This window comes from Danio aesculapii, chromosome 10 (assembly GCF_903798145.1).
Source record: "Danio aesculapii chromosome 10, fDanAes4.1, whole genome shotgun sequence".
NCBI lineage: Eukaryota > Metazoa > Chordata > Actinopteri > Cypriniformes > Danionidae > Danio > Danio aesculapii.
Window position 1 is genome coordinate 34,684,473 of NC_079444.1, and position 18,073 is coordinate 34,702,545.

Here is an 18,073-nt window from a genome sequence, read left to right on the forward strand (position 1 = left end):
CACTAATTGAAATCATATATGGGCGTATCAAAATTACTTGGTTCCTCAGTGCACCGCGATGCAGATGCGGACAATTCGATATCGGTTCAGTAATAATCATAACCGGTTATGACATACTGACGTCATTTATCTCCTACACGTGATGTCGCAGGAGAATGCTATGGCGAAGGAGGCGAGGACGAGTAAGTAAAACGTTCCTACTACTTATTAAAAAGCAGATAATTGTGCACAATAAACTGCTTGTGAGTTTGTTGGACAGTCTTTCACTGACACTGAAGAAGGCACAGCACATGAGCCGCTCTTTCACTACTAGGGAGAAATGCGGTCATGTTCGTGAGGTAACTTTTCCTCTCCTCTTGGCTGATCCAGACACAGAGCATGCCTGTGGTGCAAGTTTTCTCCACTGCGTCTATAACAGACTGCCCGTGATAACCGCGCATTATGCACATATAGACTGTAACCACGGCTGTTCTTCCTGCGTCAATCATCAGTGAAGAGCGTTTTCATTTTTACGCCAAATCGCAGGCATTTCTGTTGAGCAAGTGAAGACAATGACCAATTATAATGGACCTCGCTTGACAGTGCTCAAAAACCACATGCTCTTTTGTGGATGTATTTGAGTTTTGTTTAAAACATTGAAACAGAGTGTTTTCTTTGAGCAGGTAAAATTAAAGATACAATTCATATATCTGACTGCTTGTATTAAAGGACTAAACTGTAATACAAATAATATATAAATATTAATATATTTATAGATTTTCATACAGTTTTTTGTTGTGTTGTGATGAAAAACTCTTTATGAATTTGTGTTGTGATGAAAAACTCTAATTATGTATGGAACGCATCGTCAATGCACCGAGACATCGAATTGAACCAAATCGATGGCATGATAATCGTAACCGAACCAAACCAAACCGTGAGACCAGTGTTTGTTCACACCTCTAATCATATTTATCACAATAACAAAACACTAGTATTCAATCAACTTCTGAAAAATAAGTAAACAAGCAAAAATTAAACTCTAGCTGGCTTTAAAATAAAAGCATGGATTAATCCTGCTTTGTATCAATGGTTCAGGCTAGTGGTGGTGTAATGGTGTGGAGGATCATTTCTTGGCACTGTGTTTATATATTCACAGAGAGGTTTTACCTCCTGGAGCTGCAGGCTGCATGGCAGGCAGAGCTCCAGACATGAGACCGCCAGAAGGTAAAAGTCCACTCAGTGGGATACCAGATGCCAGAGTCCCAGGACTACAACCCAGCATCGAATTAGAGCCGCTCATCAGAGTCTGCGGACTGCTGTGTGTACGAAAAACAAAGGTCGAACCGAGGTCAGTCATATAAACAGGGTTCACACTTTAAGCCAAATATCAAAATCCCTCACTTTTCCCTGACTCTCACTGACAAAAAAATCTTAATTTTCTTAATTTCATTGACAAAAAAAAACCTTAAGATTAAGACAAAACAATCTTAATCTCAATAATAGTAAAAACAGGCTGCTGCACTTATATATTAATAATATAATATTAAAATGGTTTTAGCATCCATATAATTTTGCATGACTTGAATAGCCACTATAAGAACAAGGAATAATTTACCTCAGATTTAGAAAAAATCTGAAGTACTTGTTGTTTGAGAGATTGTGAAGATTGATAGCAGTTTTACAAATATTATATTAAACTTTCTGTCAACTACTTTTTAACCTGCACTTTTTGAAGTGGTCATTTTGAAGCCAAAGCTCTTAAAAAGGACGTTATGCTGACATGTTTGCCTTAGGTCTAGTCTGGTGACTGCTTTTGACTTCAGTGGCTGCAAGTTCATGAGCTTGAAAGAAATAAAATGGAGCTGAAAAATAGCTCAACCATAACACTTGGTGTGAAACTGCAAAAAAAAGGTTCTTTCTTTCTTTCTATCTATCTATCTATCTATCTATCTATCTATCTATCTATCTATCTATCTATCTATCTATCTATCTATCTATCTATCTATCTATCTATCTATCTATCTATCTATCTATCTATCTATCTATCTATCTATCTATCTATCTATCTATCTATCTATCTATCTATCTATCTATCTATCTATCTATCTATCTATCTATCTATCTATCTATCTATCTATCTATCTATCTATCTATCTATCCATATATACATACACACACACACACACACACACACGCACACGCACACGCACACACACACACACACCTATATATATCTATATATACACACACATACAGATGAACCCCGAATTATTAGCCCTCCTGAATTATTATCCCCCTGGATATTTTTTCCACAAGATTTGTCAACACATTTCTCAACATAATAGACTTAATAACTCATTTCTAATAAATGATTTCTTTCATCTGGCATGAGTACATTATATTTTACTAGGTATTTTTCAAGATACTAATATTCCACTTAATGTGACATTTAAGGGCTTAACTGGGTTAATTATGTTAACTAGGTAAGTTAGGGTAATTAGGCATAACATTATATAACAATGGTTTGTTCTGTAGACAACTGGAAAAAATACTGCATATGGGGGCTAATAATATTGACTTAAAAAAAATAAAACTGCTTTTATTCTAGCCGTAATAAAACAAATAAGACTTTCTCCAGAAGAAAAAATATTATAGGAAATACTGTGATAAATTCCTTGCTCTGTTAAACATAATTTGGGAAATATTTGAGGGCAAATACTTTTGACTTTAACTGTATATTGATAAATGAAAACATCCTTGATATGCCATGACTTGGACAAAAAAAAGGGACAAAAAACATTTATTCCTTTCAATGTCTGGAATAGACCTTTAAAAATTCCATAATAATGAAGAAACTCCATTTCATTTTCATTTCTAAAAAAATATCTCTTACCAAACTGAGCCCACCACGTTGATGAAGTTGAGCCCCGCAGGGTTGGTCATGACTTGTGAAGACGTGGTGCTAGACGTGGGCAGGGGGATGGTCATGACGGGCAGAGTCATCTGCTGCTGGGCAAAGGGCGTTAGCAGCGTAGGCGGCTGTGGAAGAGTGGGGTCCTGCGGGGTGGGCGTGACGGAGGGCGTGGCACTCTGAACATCGGCAGGGTGTGGCGTTGAACAAGGTGTGTTTGTGGGGGTGGGCGTGGAAGGCTTGGGAGTACCTGATCCTATGGGTGACAATGAAGAAGAAAATGGGAAAATTAGATATCAAATATATGGACTAGGAATATAAGATTCTGACGATATGATAACCTTGGATTAAAAATATCCGGGATTGTGATTACTGCTCTAAAATATGTTCCTTTTAAATGTCTGGGTAAAAACCAACACCTTTTTTCCTCATTGAATGCAATATATTTATTTTAACCTCCTAAACACTGCGTACCTGGTACCAGGTCCGTGACATCATTTTCTTTCGCATTCTTTACATTTTAAAGGTTTGTATTAGGGTTGGGCCATGTCGACCAATTTGGCATCATACGATGTCTAATGTAAACATCATGATAGAATTGCTGTCATAGGCAGCGGTGAATTAATTATTTCTTAAAGAATTAATTATTTGTAGCCTACCGTTTCAACTACCTGACTTTGTTTTACCCATAACCAAATCATAAATAAATAAAGATAAGTTGCACACAAATTACCATCTGTCAATCACTTTTTCCGCGGGACTCTGGCATGAACAGGCAGAGTCATCTGTGTCGTTATAATGGCGTCAACAAAATTTGGTTGGTAAAAAAGGTGCACAACCAACAGGAACCAACCAACAGTATCTGAGGTTTTCGCTAAAATGATTAAGTACAAGCGTGAAAGAGAAATATTGAAGCAGTGTACTGACCCACTGACTGCCTGGACCCGCTGTCTCGAATGCATGACAGTGTGTGTGTGGTCACGTGATGTGCGTTTCTCTAAAATGCCATTTTAAAACTAGGACATATTAGTGTAAACAGGGCCTAAGTGTGTATTTTTAGCGAGTTGATTTGTGACGGGGGGTGGGGCGGAGGATCGCGATGCCGGCTCAGCATCGTGGTGTCCATCGGCGATGGATGATGGCATCGTCTATCGGCCCAACCCTAGTCTGTATTGGCCCAATACTCCCATAAGTGGTTCCGTTCTAGCATCAGTTGGAATAGAATAGCTTTTGCATAGTTTATGATAAAGACATTTTTCTTTTTCCTATGATTACTGACATGTGCAGGAGCCAACAAAATTAATTACAGCAAAACCTAAAAGGTACACTTTCAAATTTGAGTTTACCAAAAAAGCGCCTCTTTTTTGGAGGGGTTTATTATAACACAGACAACATATACAATTATTTTAAAAGGGTTTGCGAGTGAAGGGCACAAGTCTAAACTCAACAGGAAATAAACAGGAAAAAGATTTTCTTGAAGGCGGAGTCACATAAGCCATGCCTCTTTCATCACCATTGACCAATAATTATTTGAAGGTGTTTATAAGCCAATGCAAACTTCTCAGGGAAATATGTAGTGATGGGTCATTCTTGAACTATTTGTTTATTTTGAATGATTCGTTCATTTGCTCGAATGAACGAAATGACTCGATAAAGGATTTGTTCATCTTGATGAGACTCAAAGGTCCAAGTCAATAAAATGATGCCAACTTCCCATAACTAGAAATTTGTATTGGACGGCTGTTTTGAACATTTTGTACAAACATGGTTTTGTCCCACACAGTTTGATTTAGCCTGAACTATATAAAGCCTGTGATGTGCGGTACTCACTCTGCATTGGCGAGAGAGCAGCAGGAGACAGCAGGCCGAGCTCTATGGAGTGTTTCCGGGAGAGCGACTGATTCTTTGAGGGTGGAGGTGTCGGGCACTTCAGATGTCCACTGGAGGCCTGTGTACTGTATGGGTTACCTAAACAACAGCAACAAGTGTTGGTATGTGTACTTTGTAGTTTTTATTTGGAATTACTATTATTTTGTTTATTGTGTACACTCATTTGAGGACAATCATACAATATTTCAAGGTACATTTGAATCTCAGTATGTGACCTCATGTGACATACAATATACTTACATTATTGTCAGGTGTACTAACTCTAACTAGAACTCAAATTTTGTTAAGTTATTAAAAAAAAGCATAAAAAAACTAAAAGAAAATAATAAAAATTAAAAGAATATTTACATCCAGGGTGAGAATGCATGTCATAATATAATTCCTTCTCAAATGACCACCTTCATTAAACACATGGGGTTAACATACAATACAACGTGAATATACAGTTAAAGTCAGAATTATTAGCCCCCCTTTAAATTCTTTTTTCTTTTTAAAATATTTCCCAAATTATGTTTAACAGAGCAATGAAATTTTCACAGTATGTCTGATAATATTTTTTCTTCTGGAGAAAGTCTTATTTTTTTATTTCGGCTAGAATAAAAGAAACTTTTAAGGTCAAAACATTTTAAGGTCAAAATTAATAGCCCCTTTAAGCTATTTTTTCAATAGTCTACAGAACATACCATTGTTATACAATAACTTGCCTAATTACCCTAACCTGCCTAGTTAACCTAATTAATCTAGTTAAGCCTTTAAATGTCACTTTAAGCTGGATAGAAGCGTCTTGAAAAATATCTAGTCAAATATTATTTACTTTCATCATGCCAAAGATAAAATAATCAGTTATTAGAAATGAGATATTAAAACTATTATGTTTAGAAAAGTGTTGAAGAAATCTGCTCTTTTTTAAACAGAAATTGGGGAAAAAATAAACAGGGGGCTAATAATTTAGGGGGGCTAATAATTCTGACTTCAACTGTATATAACCATATACATATACACACATTAGCATGTATTTATCAGTTGAGCATCCTCTATTTGTTTATAGCACCAAAATCAGGTCTTCTAAATGAAAGATATTCAAACCGTTTCCTCCATTTTCCCAGGAATATATCCTTCTTTAAATTAACAGAAGTGATTTTTTCTCATTGTATAGATCTCAATAGTTGCATCTATTCAATTATTTAAGGTTGGTCGCTCTTGTTATAGCCTTTTGCGTGTGATTGCGTAACTGGCAGTCATGAGAGCACACATCAGGTATTTATTGTCTGCCGTTACTGTATCTGGATTTACACAGCCAAAATATAACAACTTAATTTCTAGAGGTATATCTCTTTCAAATAGATGTTCAAGAGTCTCCTGTATTTATTTCCAATATTTTTGAACATACATACATTCCCAAAATATATGATAATGGTTCACTTCGTTACATCTGCATTTACGCCAACATTTTGAAGATTTGTTGGTATATTTGGTTGTTTTTTGGTATATTTGGGGTTTTGAAATATCTAATAATGTTTTCCAACATCATTCTTTCCAGTTTAATGATTTCCACTGAAATTCCCTCATATTTGACCACTCTTCATCAGTGAAGTTTATTCCACTTTCTGTCTTCCATTTTTCTTTAATGTAATATGTGGACTGTGTTTTCATTCTTCCCAGACTCTTATATTTCAGAGAGACTATTTTGTTCTTTATACCTGATGTGTGTGCTTTTTTAATTAGATCTATCAATAGATTCTGATTGTCTTCGAATTTTCCTTTTATTTTCTGATCATAATAATTTCACACCTGGAGGTATCTATAAAAATAATTTGCTAAAATAATTTATTTTTAATCAAAGAATCCTAAAACTAAACTATATTACAGTATCCACAATACTATGAAGCAATAAAAAAAATGTCAGCAGTGACAATTGAAAGAATCATTTTTAATCATTAATAATGACACTTATGATTGTCAGTGCTGAAATTATTTTTATATTACTATACCAATAATATCTGATCATACCAGAACAGCAAATCACCATATTTATAATGATTGCTCAAGGATCAAGTGACACTGAAGATTGGAGTAATGATGATGAAAAGTCAGCTTTGAATTACAGAAATAAATTACATTTAAAACTATATTCAATGAGAAAATAGTTATTTAAAATTGCAATAATATTTTACATTTTATCAGTTTTTACTGTATTTTTAATTAAATAATGGCAGCCTTGGTGAACAGGTGAACAGCTTCTTTTAAAACATTAAGAAATCTTACTTTTGACTGGGGGCAAATATCCCAGATCTCATAAACATACATAACAAAATGCAAAAAACACATATTACATATTTTCATAACTTGAAATATTCTTAGTACATAATAGTCATCATGTAGTGAATGCTTTTACACAGTAAAGATGTTTTTATTTGCAACCCAAGTGACACCAAATAGTCAGCTCTAACATCAATACTATTTTTATGACAACTATAATGGTACCCCATACAATAAATTTCCCACACCTCTGATGTACACATGTCTCACCGGAGTTAAAGTGTGTCTCACCTGAGGAGGCGCAGGCTGAGCCGGCTGGCAGTTTGATAGGAGGAGGTCTGTGTTTGACACCTTTTCCTAAAACCGAAGACTGGACCAGAGCAGAGAAACTATCAGTCTGCAAAAAGCAACAAACAGCCATCAAAATATACTGATTCTGCTCTAAGCCATGCAAAAAAATACACATGCATTTTGTTTCTGGCACAGGAAACTATTCTGCATCTACCAATTACTACATCTAACATGCAAATCTATCTCACATCGTCCTGAAATATGATCCTAAACCACAAAGCCAGACATAAGGGTCAGGTTTCTGAAATGGAGCTTTATACACAACCTGAATGCTGAATAAATATGCTTTTTCTCATTGATGTACGGTTGTTAAGATATTATATTTGACACAACAAATTAAAAATCTGGAATCTGATGGCTTAAAAAAAGTGCCTTTAAAGTTGTCCCAATTATTTACTTAGCAAGACATGTTACCGATCCAAAAGCTTTGATATTTTTACAGCAGGAAATGTACAAAATATCTTAATATGATCTTTATTTTATATTGTTATGATTTATGGCATAAAAATAAATCCAGAATTTTGACTCACAATGTATTTTAGCTATTGCCAAAAATAGGGGGCGGTTCACACAGAATGCATTTTTCCTTTTCAATGCGCTACTTTTCTATTGCTTTGCAATGTAAATGCACTTAACTGATGTGTGTGACCGTTACGTCTTGCTTTTTCTGAAGCAGATGCATGTGAACAATGCATTTTTAACTGCATTTTTAGAAGTATCAAGTTAAAAGATCTTCAAATTGTACAATCAGTGCTGCTCATTACTGTCAGTTCCACTGCAGTGAACCAATCAGAAGAACCAGGAGGCGGGGCAACCGTTCCAAGTTTACAGGGGCCGGTTGCACCAGCAGTGCGTAAGTTAAAACGTAGCATAGCTGTGACTTAAAAGGCACACTAAGTTACAATTTACGCACTACTGAATATTTTAGTGTTGCACCACTGAACGTAACGCTACGTTCCAACTAAATATTTACAGCAGCCTCCCCCCATGTCTAACAGTAGAAAAGAGACGACAGTGAGATTAGTTTACATAGAGGAGCTCGCGTTCATAATGAAGAATGATCTCCCTCCACTCACAGCCTTATTTTCCTCCCTAATCTCGCATTTTTTCGGGTTGTAAAAGAAGTTTCATTATTTTTAAGGAGTGTTTTGTGTTAATTGTATCAATCAATTAAAACGAGAATTTCTTCATGACCGAGTTCTTTTCCCTGCTCTTTTCTCTTTCATGTGTAGGACTGACTGTAATTTAATGTACTATAAAAATGTGATTTTTAAAATTAATTTTCATAGGGTAGTGATGTTTAGCTGCATTAGTTGCAGAATTTTAATGCTGTTTAACGATTTAAATGCTTTTTATTGGATATTACATCATTCAATGCGACTACGCATGACTTTACAGAGAGCTTACGACCTACTAACTACGGTTTGCCTTAAGAACATGTGGTGCAACAGTAATGAGAACATATTTAGTTACAAACTAGCTAGCAGTTGCTAAGCCCTTAGTGTGGACTTAACGTTTTTCAGTTTAAGAAAGAACTTATGAACCGCTGGTGCAACCCTACCCAGGTGCTCAGTGACTGTGTCTTGGAAAAAAATATTTAAACTTGATATTTCTTAGCCCCATAGTAAATACAGTGTCAATAAGCCAAATGTAGTTGTTCAAATAAGCAAAATCCTCCATAATGTACTTTACGCTTCACTTTTTTTCAAATCATTCTAAAGAATTCAGATCATTCTGTGTTTATGAGCCCTAAGGTTTTGTGGTCCAGTCACAAATTTCAGAAGTAAAGGTACACAAAGTGTCTCACCTCGTTCTCTCTGGAGGGCGAGAGTTGACTCTGGGAGTTGTGCAACATCTTGACCTGACACTTGACGTCTCGTTCATACACCTCTTTATACTGCATCAGAAACCTGCAGGCCAGGAAGATGCACATGGCGACTTAGAAAAACCAAGAGCAGAATCCCAACACCACCAAATGAAAAATCCCAGCTCTGTACTCACCGATCAGCATCTGTCTTTGAACCTATGAGGAATCTACAAACCACAGACAACATGAAAGCTCAGGTAAGTGCAAGAGATTAGAAAGCAACACTTTATCCTTATCTTATGCTTAGTTCACAACAAAAATGTGAATTTATGAATTTGCAAATGACGCTGAATTTGCGAGGCATTTGGCATAAACACATTTAATTGTCGGCACCAATAGCCTAGTGGTTAAATGCGCCAACATAAAGCTCTACGATGCTCACGGCGACCAGAGTTCGATTCCCGGCTTGAGGTCCTTTGCTGACCCTACCCCACTCTCTGCTCCCAATGCTTTCCTGTCTGTAACCTCGACTGTCCTATCTCAATTAAAGGAGAAAAACCCCAAAAAATTATAAAAAAAAAAATTTTTTATCTCAACTGCACAAGTATTAAAAAAAACTACTTGAGTGGAAAATTAATGTGCGGTGAAAAACAACATTTGGATGTTCACGTCACAATTGGTGTGAATCCAGCATTATAATAATACATTTTATTTATGATGTGCTTTTCTTAAACTCAAAGCTCCACAATGTATACAAAAATAAGAATCAAAATAAACTTGCATTATAAAACTAATAAATCACACGGCAATATCTGTAAAAAAAAATAATAATAAAAAAGCTTTAAATTACAAATTGCATGAATAATGACACCTTACTAAAAATATCATCTTGAATATTTAGTCTATAAATATTTAATTTTTGAATTATAGATAAAATGTAATTTGTTTCTTGACATTTACCAATATTCAGTTTCTCAATATACTGTATTAATGAACATGCACAATATTGACATGACGGTTCTTCAAAATACAGTGAATAATTATTTAAACTTTTAGGGTGATTTTTAAGAATATTCCCATTGTATTTGCAGAGGAGTTCATAACAGCACCAAATGCTTAAAGACTTCATTGGATAATTAGTTTAATAGTTCAAACATTAACATTTTCACATTAATCTGACCTACAATATGCTGAAACATTATTTTGACTGTTTATAGGGTTTTTGTACATTAACACACTAAGTACAATAAGGCTCTAATAGTTAGTTAACATGTTAACTTAACTAAACTCTCACTGAAAAGTTCAAAAACTCTTATTAATCTTAGCTGATGTAATTATCTTAGTTACTGACCAACATGTTAAAATCATAGTTGTAATCTGACTGCAAATCCTAATCATTTTATAAAATCAAGTTAATAACTAACAAAATTCAGTTGTATTTCTTTTTAATAATATTAACATGGTAACTGTAATAAATTGGCTTTTCCATGTTGATTTTAATCCATTAAAGGGCACCTATGGTAAAAAATCTACTTTTCAAGCTGTTTGGACAGACATATGTGCATGTATGGTGTATAGACTGTCATATTGGGGTGATATAAGCACACCCAGTGCTTTTTTTTTTCAATTTAACAACATAAAAAACGGTGGACCAATTAGAGCGGTTTACAGATCGACCGCAACTTTACGTAGGAGTGCGGTCCCCCCGCCCACCAATATTGATTGACAGGCGCATCATCATATCCTCAGTTTGTTGATTCACGTCCGCCATTTTCAGCGTGAGTCGAAGCGATATCACTTAAGGAACACGCTAGCTCTATTTTTAGATGCAAGGCTCATTGGGCTCAACACAAGAGCAATATTCTCCACATTATCGCTCTAATCGGAATTATTGGTTGTATCTTTAGGTAGGTTTGCAAACATGTGTACTTCTCATTGAGTCTACCTTATACTTCAGCCGTTTGCATTTCGCGCGATCCCAGAAGCTCCCTGTGATCTTAACTAGCATGCGTTTTAGAATTCTAAACATAGGTTTCTATCAGGGTACACTCAAGTCGACGGCTGGGCACCGCGGACCGCTGCAGAAACCTATGTTTAGAATTAAAAAATGCGTGGCGCGACGATTCGGGACACATGTTTCTGCCGCGCTACAGAGAGTGTCTGGTGTGCCGTGTCGCGGCTTCGAGTGGCGCATCCGGTGCCTCAGTCAAAGTTAATTCAGTGTGTGTGGTTATTAGTTTCTGTGTACAAGCTCGGCACTTGAAACCAGCACACAGTTGGCTGTAAAACTGTACAAAGACACAAATGATTTTGTACTCTTTGCTTGGTCTGTGTCAGAGTCGTACATGTACAACTGAATGGTGATCTCTCTACTTCTCCGTCTGCCTGTCAGACTCTGTAACAAACACAGAGCGGGTGAGCTCATGGCCCCGCCCCCTTGTTACGTTTAGCGGAAACTAATCTACATGTGAAGCAACACACCCATAAATCAGCGAACTGTGGACACGCCCCCAACATGACACTTTTTAACACATTATAATAAAAAAATCTGAATTGTGTTTTGAACTGAACCTAAACTAGCACACTCAGAAGAACTATAATATTAATATTAAATCATAAAAAAAGAGGTAAACTATGTGCCCTTTAACTAAACTTTACAAAGCCGATTTTATTCTAAAGCATTACCTACTATATTTTATAATCCTTTTGCAATTTAATTTGGCTGAAACGATTCATTTGAACGTGAATAAAAAGCAATGCATTCAACATTGTTTGATTAATAAACCTGTTGAGAGTTTTGAATTTATTGCCATATCAGCTTCTCTGGCTAATTCATGGCAAAACCAGCTCAAATTTACATTTTATAAATATATAAATATCCCTTTTTTATAATAATAATAAATTATAACAATAAAATGACAAAATCAGCAATAAATAATAGATAAGATAGAAACCCAAAACAGTTTTTCAGGTTCATTATTAAACCAGTTAAGTCATCTTTTTTTCAGGTTACAGGGTTCTCACACTTTCACCAACAGCTGATTCAAGGACTTTTTAAACTACCATTATTTTTGAATCAAGCACCTTTGTAATTCATACCCCAGTATATGAAGCACCATGAAAGTTCTTACTCTACTTAACATTTCACTTAAAATTGACATTAAAAATGTCAACATTTTGACCATTTTAAGCAGTCATTTTCAAAGAACTTTAATAAAATTAGTTGAATTCAATACTGGTAATATTTAATTGTGGTTTCTGATATACTAATAAAATGTGCATCATTTGTCAGTGGTATTGTACAAGATTTAAATATAAGATTTTAAATTTAAAAATCTGTTTTCGTTTTGTTTTTGACAATTGTGTCCAATTTTTAAAATAAAAGCATGAACAAATTTAATTTCAAATTTAATTAAAGCCTGTTCAAGGACCTGTGTTTGCTTTTGAGTACTTTCCAGGTACTTTTGAGTACTTCCTTGAATCCATATGTCTAAAATTCAAGTATTTTTAAGTTCTTTCAAGGAGCGTGGGAACCCTGAGGTTCGGTCAATATCGTGATAAGACCGTACACAGTGACAAAAGCATCAGAAATTAATCACAACAAGAAAATCTGACACAGTCATAAGCCTAGTATATAACTCACGGTGGGTGAATGAGGTGCAGGTCTGTGACGTCCTCCTCTAATTTGGAGTCTTTGGCGCTGTAGATTTTTCCGTAGACCAATGGGTCTCCCATTGACTGGAAGATTGTGACTTTTGTTCTTTGCAGTTGGCCTCCCATTTCACACTCGAAAGTGTAGTCGTCCCTTACGTCCTGTTTGGAGATGAGAGCAACGTTACACAGACAGAACAACCAAAAAAGTCTTTTGTTAGTTATTTTTAAAGCAGTGTTACCTGCGCAGGCCAAACAGTAGGCTGAGTGTCATCGAGTTTGGCAGCGTTTTCTGCCACTGCGTATTTTTCCACCTGAAGGCAGAAAGAAAAAATAATAATAATTTAGGATACATGGAAAAAAATAAATAAAGGTGAACATAATAAACAGTTTATAAAGCCTAGCATCTAAGTAAAAAACAGTAAGGCGAAGCAAGTTTATTTATATAGCACATTTCAAACACAATTAGAGTTCAAAGTGCTTTACATAAAAATAAAAGAAACAAGTATAATAAAAATAAAAACAAAAAAAATAAATATTACACAGATAAAGACAGGTTTTAAAGGAATAAAAAGAAAAGAAAGACATAATAGTGCGATTTAAAGATTTAAAGTTTTCACCTTTACCAAACATCTGTTTTAAAAAATCTGTACATTTTTAACCTTTCTGGACAGATTGATGTATGGCTGCGGATGTGTCTAAACTGCATGTGACGTGATGCTGCAACGTGTGATAAAAGTTTATTTTCCATATTAAAAGGATTTTTTTTGTCCCTCTAGGATTTGCTGAAAAAACAAACAAAAAATATTTGCGACTAAAACAGTTCAGAATGAGGCGAGGTTTTGCCAATTTAGCGGCATTTCTTTTTTATTGTTTTGTTGTTTTATGGGTAACGCGTATGACAACAGGATGGATATATACAATATGTAGAAGTTTAGCAAGTGATACAACTCCTGGCCTAGTTCAAAAAGGCTTTGAATGCAAGTTGTGATAATGCGAGCAGTGTTTGAATTTAAAACAATGCATATGCCGAAAATTTGAACAGTGTCCAGACTGTGCAAAATATGCAGGAAATTTGAGGTAATTAAAAAAAAAAATGCCAACATCACATTAATGCAACCTTTGCTTGATTTTGCATTAAAATCCGTGATCGCAGAAATCGCAAAATACAGGAGGGTTTGGTTTTTGTACTAATCATCCCCAAAGTTGCTTTTTGAATGTTTCTTTCATGATCCCGTTTTACATGTTAAAGCACATAATTCGATTAACGTAATTGCGTCACCACGCTATCCACGTTTCCTCCGGAGTTTCATGTAACTTCGGGTGTTTCATTTTTATTTTTTACATTAACTGCAGTTTGGCACATTCACTTTCATTTTCATGCATGCCCCCTTGACAAACGTGGTATTGGATGCGAGCATGAACTGCTGGAGGAGTGTTGTTTTAAAGGAATATGATTCTGCACATTTCGTGATGTGCGTGTCTGTGGTCCTTCAGTGACTCAGTAGGTGCAGAGAACAGTGTCAGTCATGTGTGTACAGACTATCCTGTCACAAATTGTGGTGAAAATCCTACACAACGGTAATAGTTCGATTGAAGTGTTTACACGCCTGTACTCCACTTTAATAATGCCACTAAAATTGGCATACTACACATCCCATTTCTGTTTAGTTCAATTAAGACCTTAATCAGATTAAATTAATCATGGTTTACATGGTAGACTCTTAATCAGAGTATTGTCTTAATCGCATTAAAATCAGATTGTTGGTGTCCATGTTAACGTGCTCAGTGACACAGACTATGTTTTAGAAACATTTTCTATTTCTGCGAGGTCGCGGCTGAACAACAGCATAAACTACTATAACAATGACCTCAGGTGCTGATTATGTGCTTTATTCAGTGTTAAATGCTACTAATGTGAGTTTGAATAGCAGTTTACATGACATCTGTTGCTATACTGAATGCGGAAGCAGATAGTTTACCTCAGATCTTGAAAATAAAATAACTAGCAAACATATACTTATTAGAATGAATGTTATAACAGTGACTAAACCAACAAATATCAGTCACTCAGCATATACTTTTAATGATGTTAAAGAGGTTTAATATGTATTAATTATAACCCCAAATCAGAAGAAGTTGAGACAGTATGGAAAACACAAAGTAAAAAAAAGAAAGAAGTGATTTCTAAATTTACTTTGACTTGTATTTAATTACAAACATTACAACAAACATTATTTAATGTGTTCCTCATGATTTTTATTGCTGTTTTCTAAATAAACACATTCCAATTTTGGTTCTTGCAACACATTTCAACTTGAGGGTGAGTATATGTTAGGTAAATGTTCATTTTTGGGTAAACCATCCCTTTAATGAGTGATTTATTTAAAATATCTGCACTCTTTCTTGTGTGAGATTGCTTATTTATATCATATCCTATTTATATAATAACCCATCAGTGGTATTTTTGCCATCATATAACTCAGTGTCATTTCCTACTGCCTTCTTTCTGATAGTCGTCCCCATGTAGTGAATGCTTGTGTAGCCAGTGAGTGTTTTTGCTTGTTTTTTTGCAAAAGGAATGACATGTTGGATAATGTCAGAATGCACATCATTAAAAAAACTTTTATTATCAATAATAAATTGATGTAAGTGTTCATATAAGTGTATTAAAGTAACTCACGTCGATTTCTGCAGGGGCGGTCAGCTGACAACTGCTTTGTTTCCACATGTCCACACACTAGAAGAGAAACAAGAGTGACTTACACTGAAAACAGCTGTGATGGTCATTAATAAATACACATGTGTAATATTTGTATTAGTTTAAAGTTGACATTTGTTTAATAACTACACTATTGTTTATAAAAGTTCCTCTTGCTCAACAAGGCTGCATTTTGACCATAAAAACAGTAAAATATGAAAATATATTCATTATAAATCAATTAGTTTATAATGTTTATTTTTATGATATAAAGGAAAATTTTCAGTGTCGTTATTCCAGTCTTCAGTGGCACGTGATCTTTCAGAAATCATGCCATTATAATGATTTGATGCTAAAGAAACCTTTTAGATTAAAATTCTGCTGAATATTCATAATTGTTTTCAAAATAACACCAAATACTTGAAATATAATTTTTTGTAGAATAATAAATATATTTCCAGTCACTTTTATTACACTGGATGCTTAAGGGTAGAATAAAATTAGCTATTTTACTGAATGCATTTGACATATTTCAAAGTTAAAAGAGCAACCCCTTAATTTTCACCATCCTGCCACCACTCTAGTTTACATCACTTTTTTGCAATTAAATCCTAATCTAATTATGACAATTATGATAAATCGTTGGAAAGGTCTAAGACATCCAAATACATAATTCACCACTGTTTTTAGTTACACAGGAAGAGTAATAGACAAGACACATTTTGTCATGAGTATTGTCAAAAGTATGAACAAATATCCATATTGCTCAAAACATATGGGGCGCCCTTATAAGGTGACCAATGGAAACATTTCATCTAGTGGTGAATTTTGATACTGCACCCAAACAAAATCTTACTGAAAGCTCATTTTTTGACCTATCTTCAAATTTGGAATATAATTTGTTGATATATTTAGCTTGGATTGTCCATCAATTTAGGCTAAAGCAGGTTTCGCGAAACAGATATTTTATGTAATCTAATAAATATATATACAGTTGAAGTCACTATTATTAGGCCTCCTGTGAATTTTCTTTTCCTAATTTAAATATTTCCCAAACGATAATTAACAGAGCAAGGAACTTTTGACAGTATTTCCTATATTATTTTTTTCTTCTGGAAAAATTCTGATTTGTTTTATTTCAGCTAGAATAAAAGCAGTTTTCAATTTTTTTAAGCAATATTTTTTTTCAATTGTCTACAGAATAAACCATCGTTGTACAATGACTTGCTTAGTTAACCTAATTAAGCCTTTAAATTGCACTTTAAGCTGAATACTAGTGTCTTGAAAAATGAAAATATTATTTACTGTCATCATGGCAGAGATAAAATAAATCAGTTATTAGAAATGATTCATTAAATTAGAAATGTGTTGAAAAATATCTTTCTGTTACAGGGGGGCAAATAATTCGGACTTCAACAGTACATATATTGTTTTATTTTTCCATAAACAAAGTAATTTAACTTTTTGAACATTTTTCACTACAGCTGCAATCTGACATCTATCTTTAAAATGAGACCAAGCTTAAATCGAAGCACAAAAACGCTGAAGATCGGCATTCAGTCAAGTTAAATATGTTCTTTTCATGTATATGTTCATAAGTGGGGGCGACGGTTAAAGGGGTGGTCCACAGTGTATTTTTAAGGCTTGGTTGTGTATATAAAGATGCAAAGCAATGTGTGCTCATGTTTCACTTGAAGGAAATCATGTTATTTTTTTCATAAATCTTACTTTGATTATATACAGATACTCAGCTAACATGAAAACAACTGTCATATTTCCTAGCTCCTCTGAAAGGCCCGCCCTCAAGAGGCTCGGATTGGTCATCTGTCATAATGTGCTGTGATTTGCGGATCGGCTCCACGTCACGCCTGTACAAGCACGCGCTTTTGTGCTGTGTAAATGGTCAGTCAACTTCATGCCCGCTCTCTCTCCGCCATTGTGTAAGCGTGTGTGTGTGTGTGTTTATGTGTATGAACTGTCTGTAGACACGTATAACACGAGAAGCGCATATGCACTGGACTGATGTTTATTTTTATTTTTCTCTGATGCTTGGGTTAAGTTATTTTCTGTAGTGACGCTGTAGACAGAAGAATGAAGCACTAGATCAGGCATGGGCAAACTCGATCCTCGAGGGCCGGTGTCCCTGCAGAGTTTTGCTCCAACACTAATCAAACACACCTGAAAACCCTAATTAGTGTCTTCAAGATCACTAGAAAGCTACAAGCAGGTGTGTTTGATTAGGGTTGGTGCAAAACTATGCAGGGACACCGGCCCTCCAGGATCGAGTTTGCAAATCCCTGCACTAGATGTTGGATGCGACCTGTGTGAGCCTTGATTGATTTTTCTGCTGCTACACGAGTTAGGCGAGCTCTCCTGTATTTTTTAACTCAACACGTTACACGACGTCTTTCACATATATTCAGAATATGCATGTGTAAGTAATATGAATCGTTCACTTATCTTTTGCGAGTTTATCATTCATTCATTTTCGGCTTAGTCCCTTTATTAATCCAGGGTCGCC

The 18,073-nt window shown here is 35.0% G+C and overlaps 1 protein-coding gene across 4 annotated transcripts in view; it reads right to left on the minus strand.

Annotated features, from left to right (window-relative positions):
• Window positions 1-18,073, minus strand: part of supt20 (SPT20 homolog, SAGA complex component) — a 48,323-nt gene that overhangs the window by 17,260 nt on the left and 12,990 nt on the right. For 3 of the 4 annotated variants that reach the window (XM_056466324.1, XM_056466326.1, XM_056466323.1), the window contains exons 11-19: window positions 15,535-15,591; window positions 13,094-13,165; window positions 12,844-13,013; window positions 9,395-9,427; window positions 9,201-9,303; window positions 7,334-7,439; window positions 4,724-4,861; window positions 2,876-3,149; window positions 1,150-1,298 (exon numbers count right to left, since the gene is read on the minus strand). In XM_056466324.1, the coding sequence (XP_056322299.1) occupies window positions 1,150-1,298; window positions 2,876-3,149; window positions 4,724-4,861; window positions 7,334-7,439; window positions 9,201-9,303; window positions 9,395-9,427; window positions 12,844-13,013; window positions 13,094-13,165; window positions 15,535-15,591 (1,102 nt within the window). The remainder of the gene's footprint in view (window positions 1-1,149; window positions 1,299-2,875; window positions 3,150-4,723; window positions 4,862-7,333; window positions 7,440-9,200; window positions 9,304-9,394; window positions 9,428-12,843; window positions 13,014-13,093; window positions 13,166-15,534; window positions 15,592-18,073) is intronic. The other variant, XM_056466325.1, reaches the window with a different exon arrangement.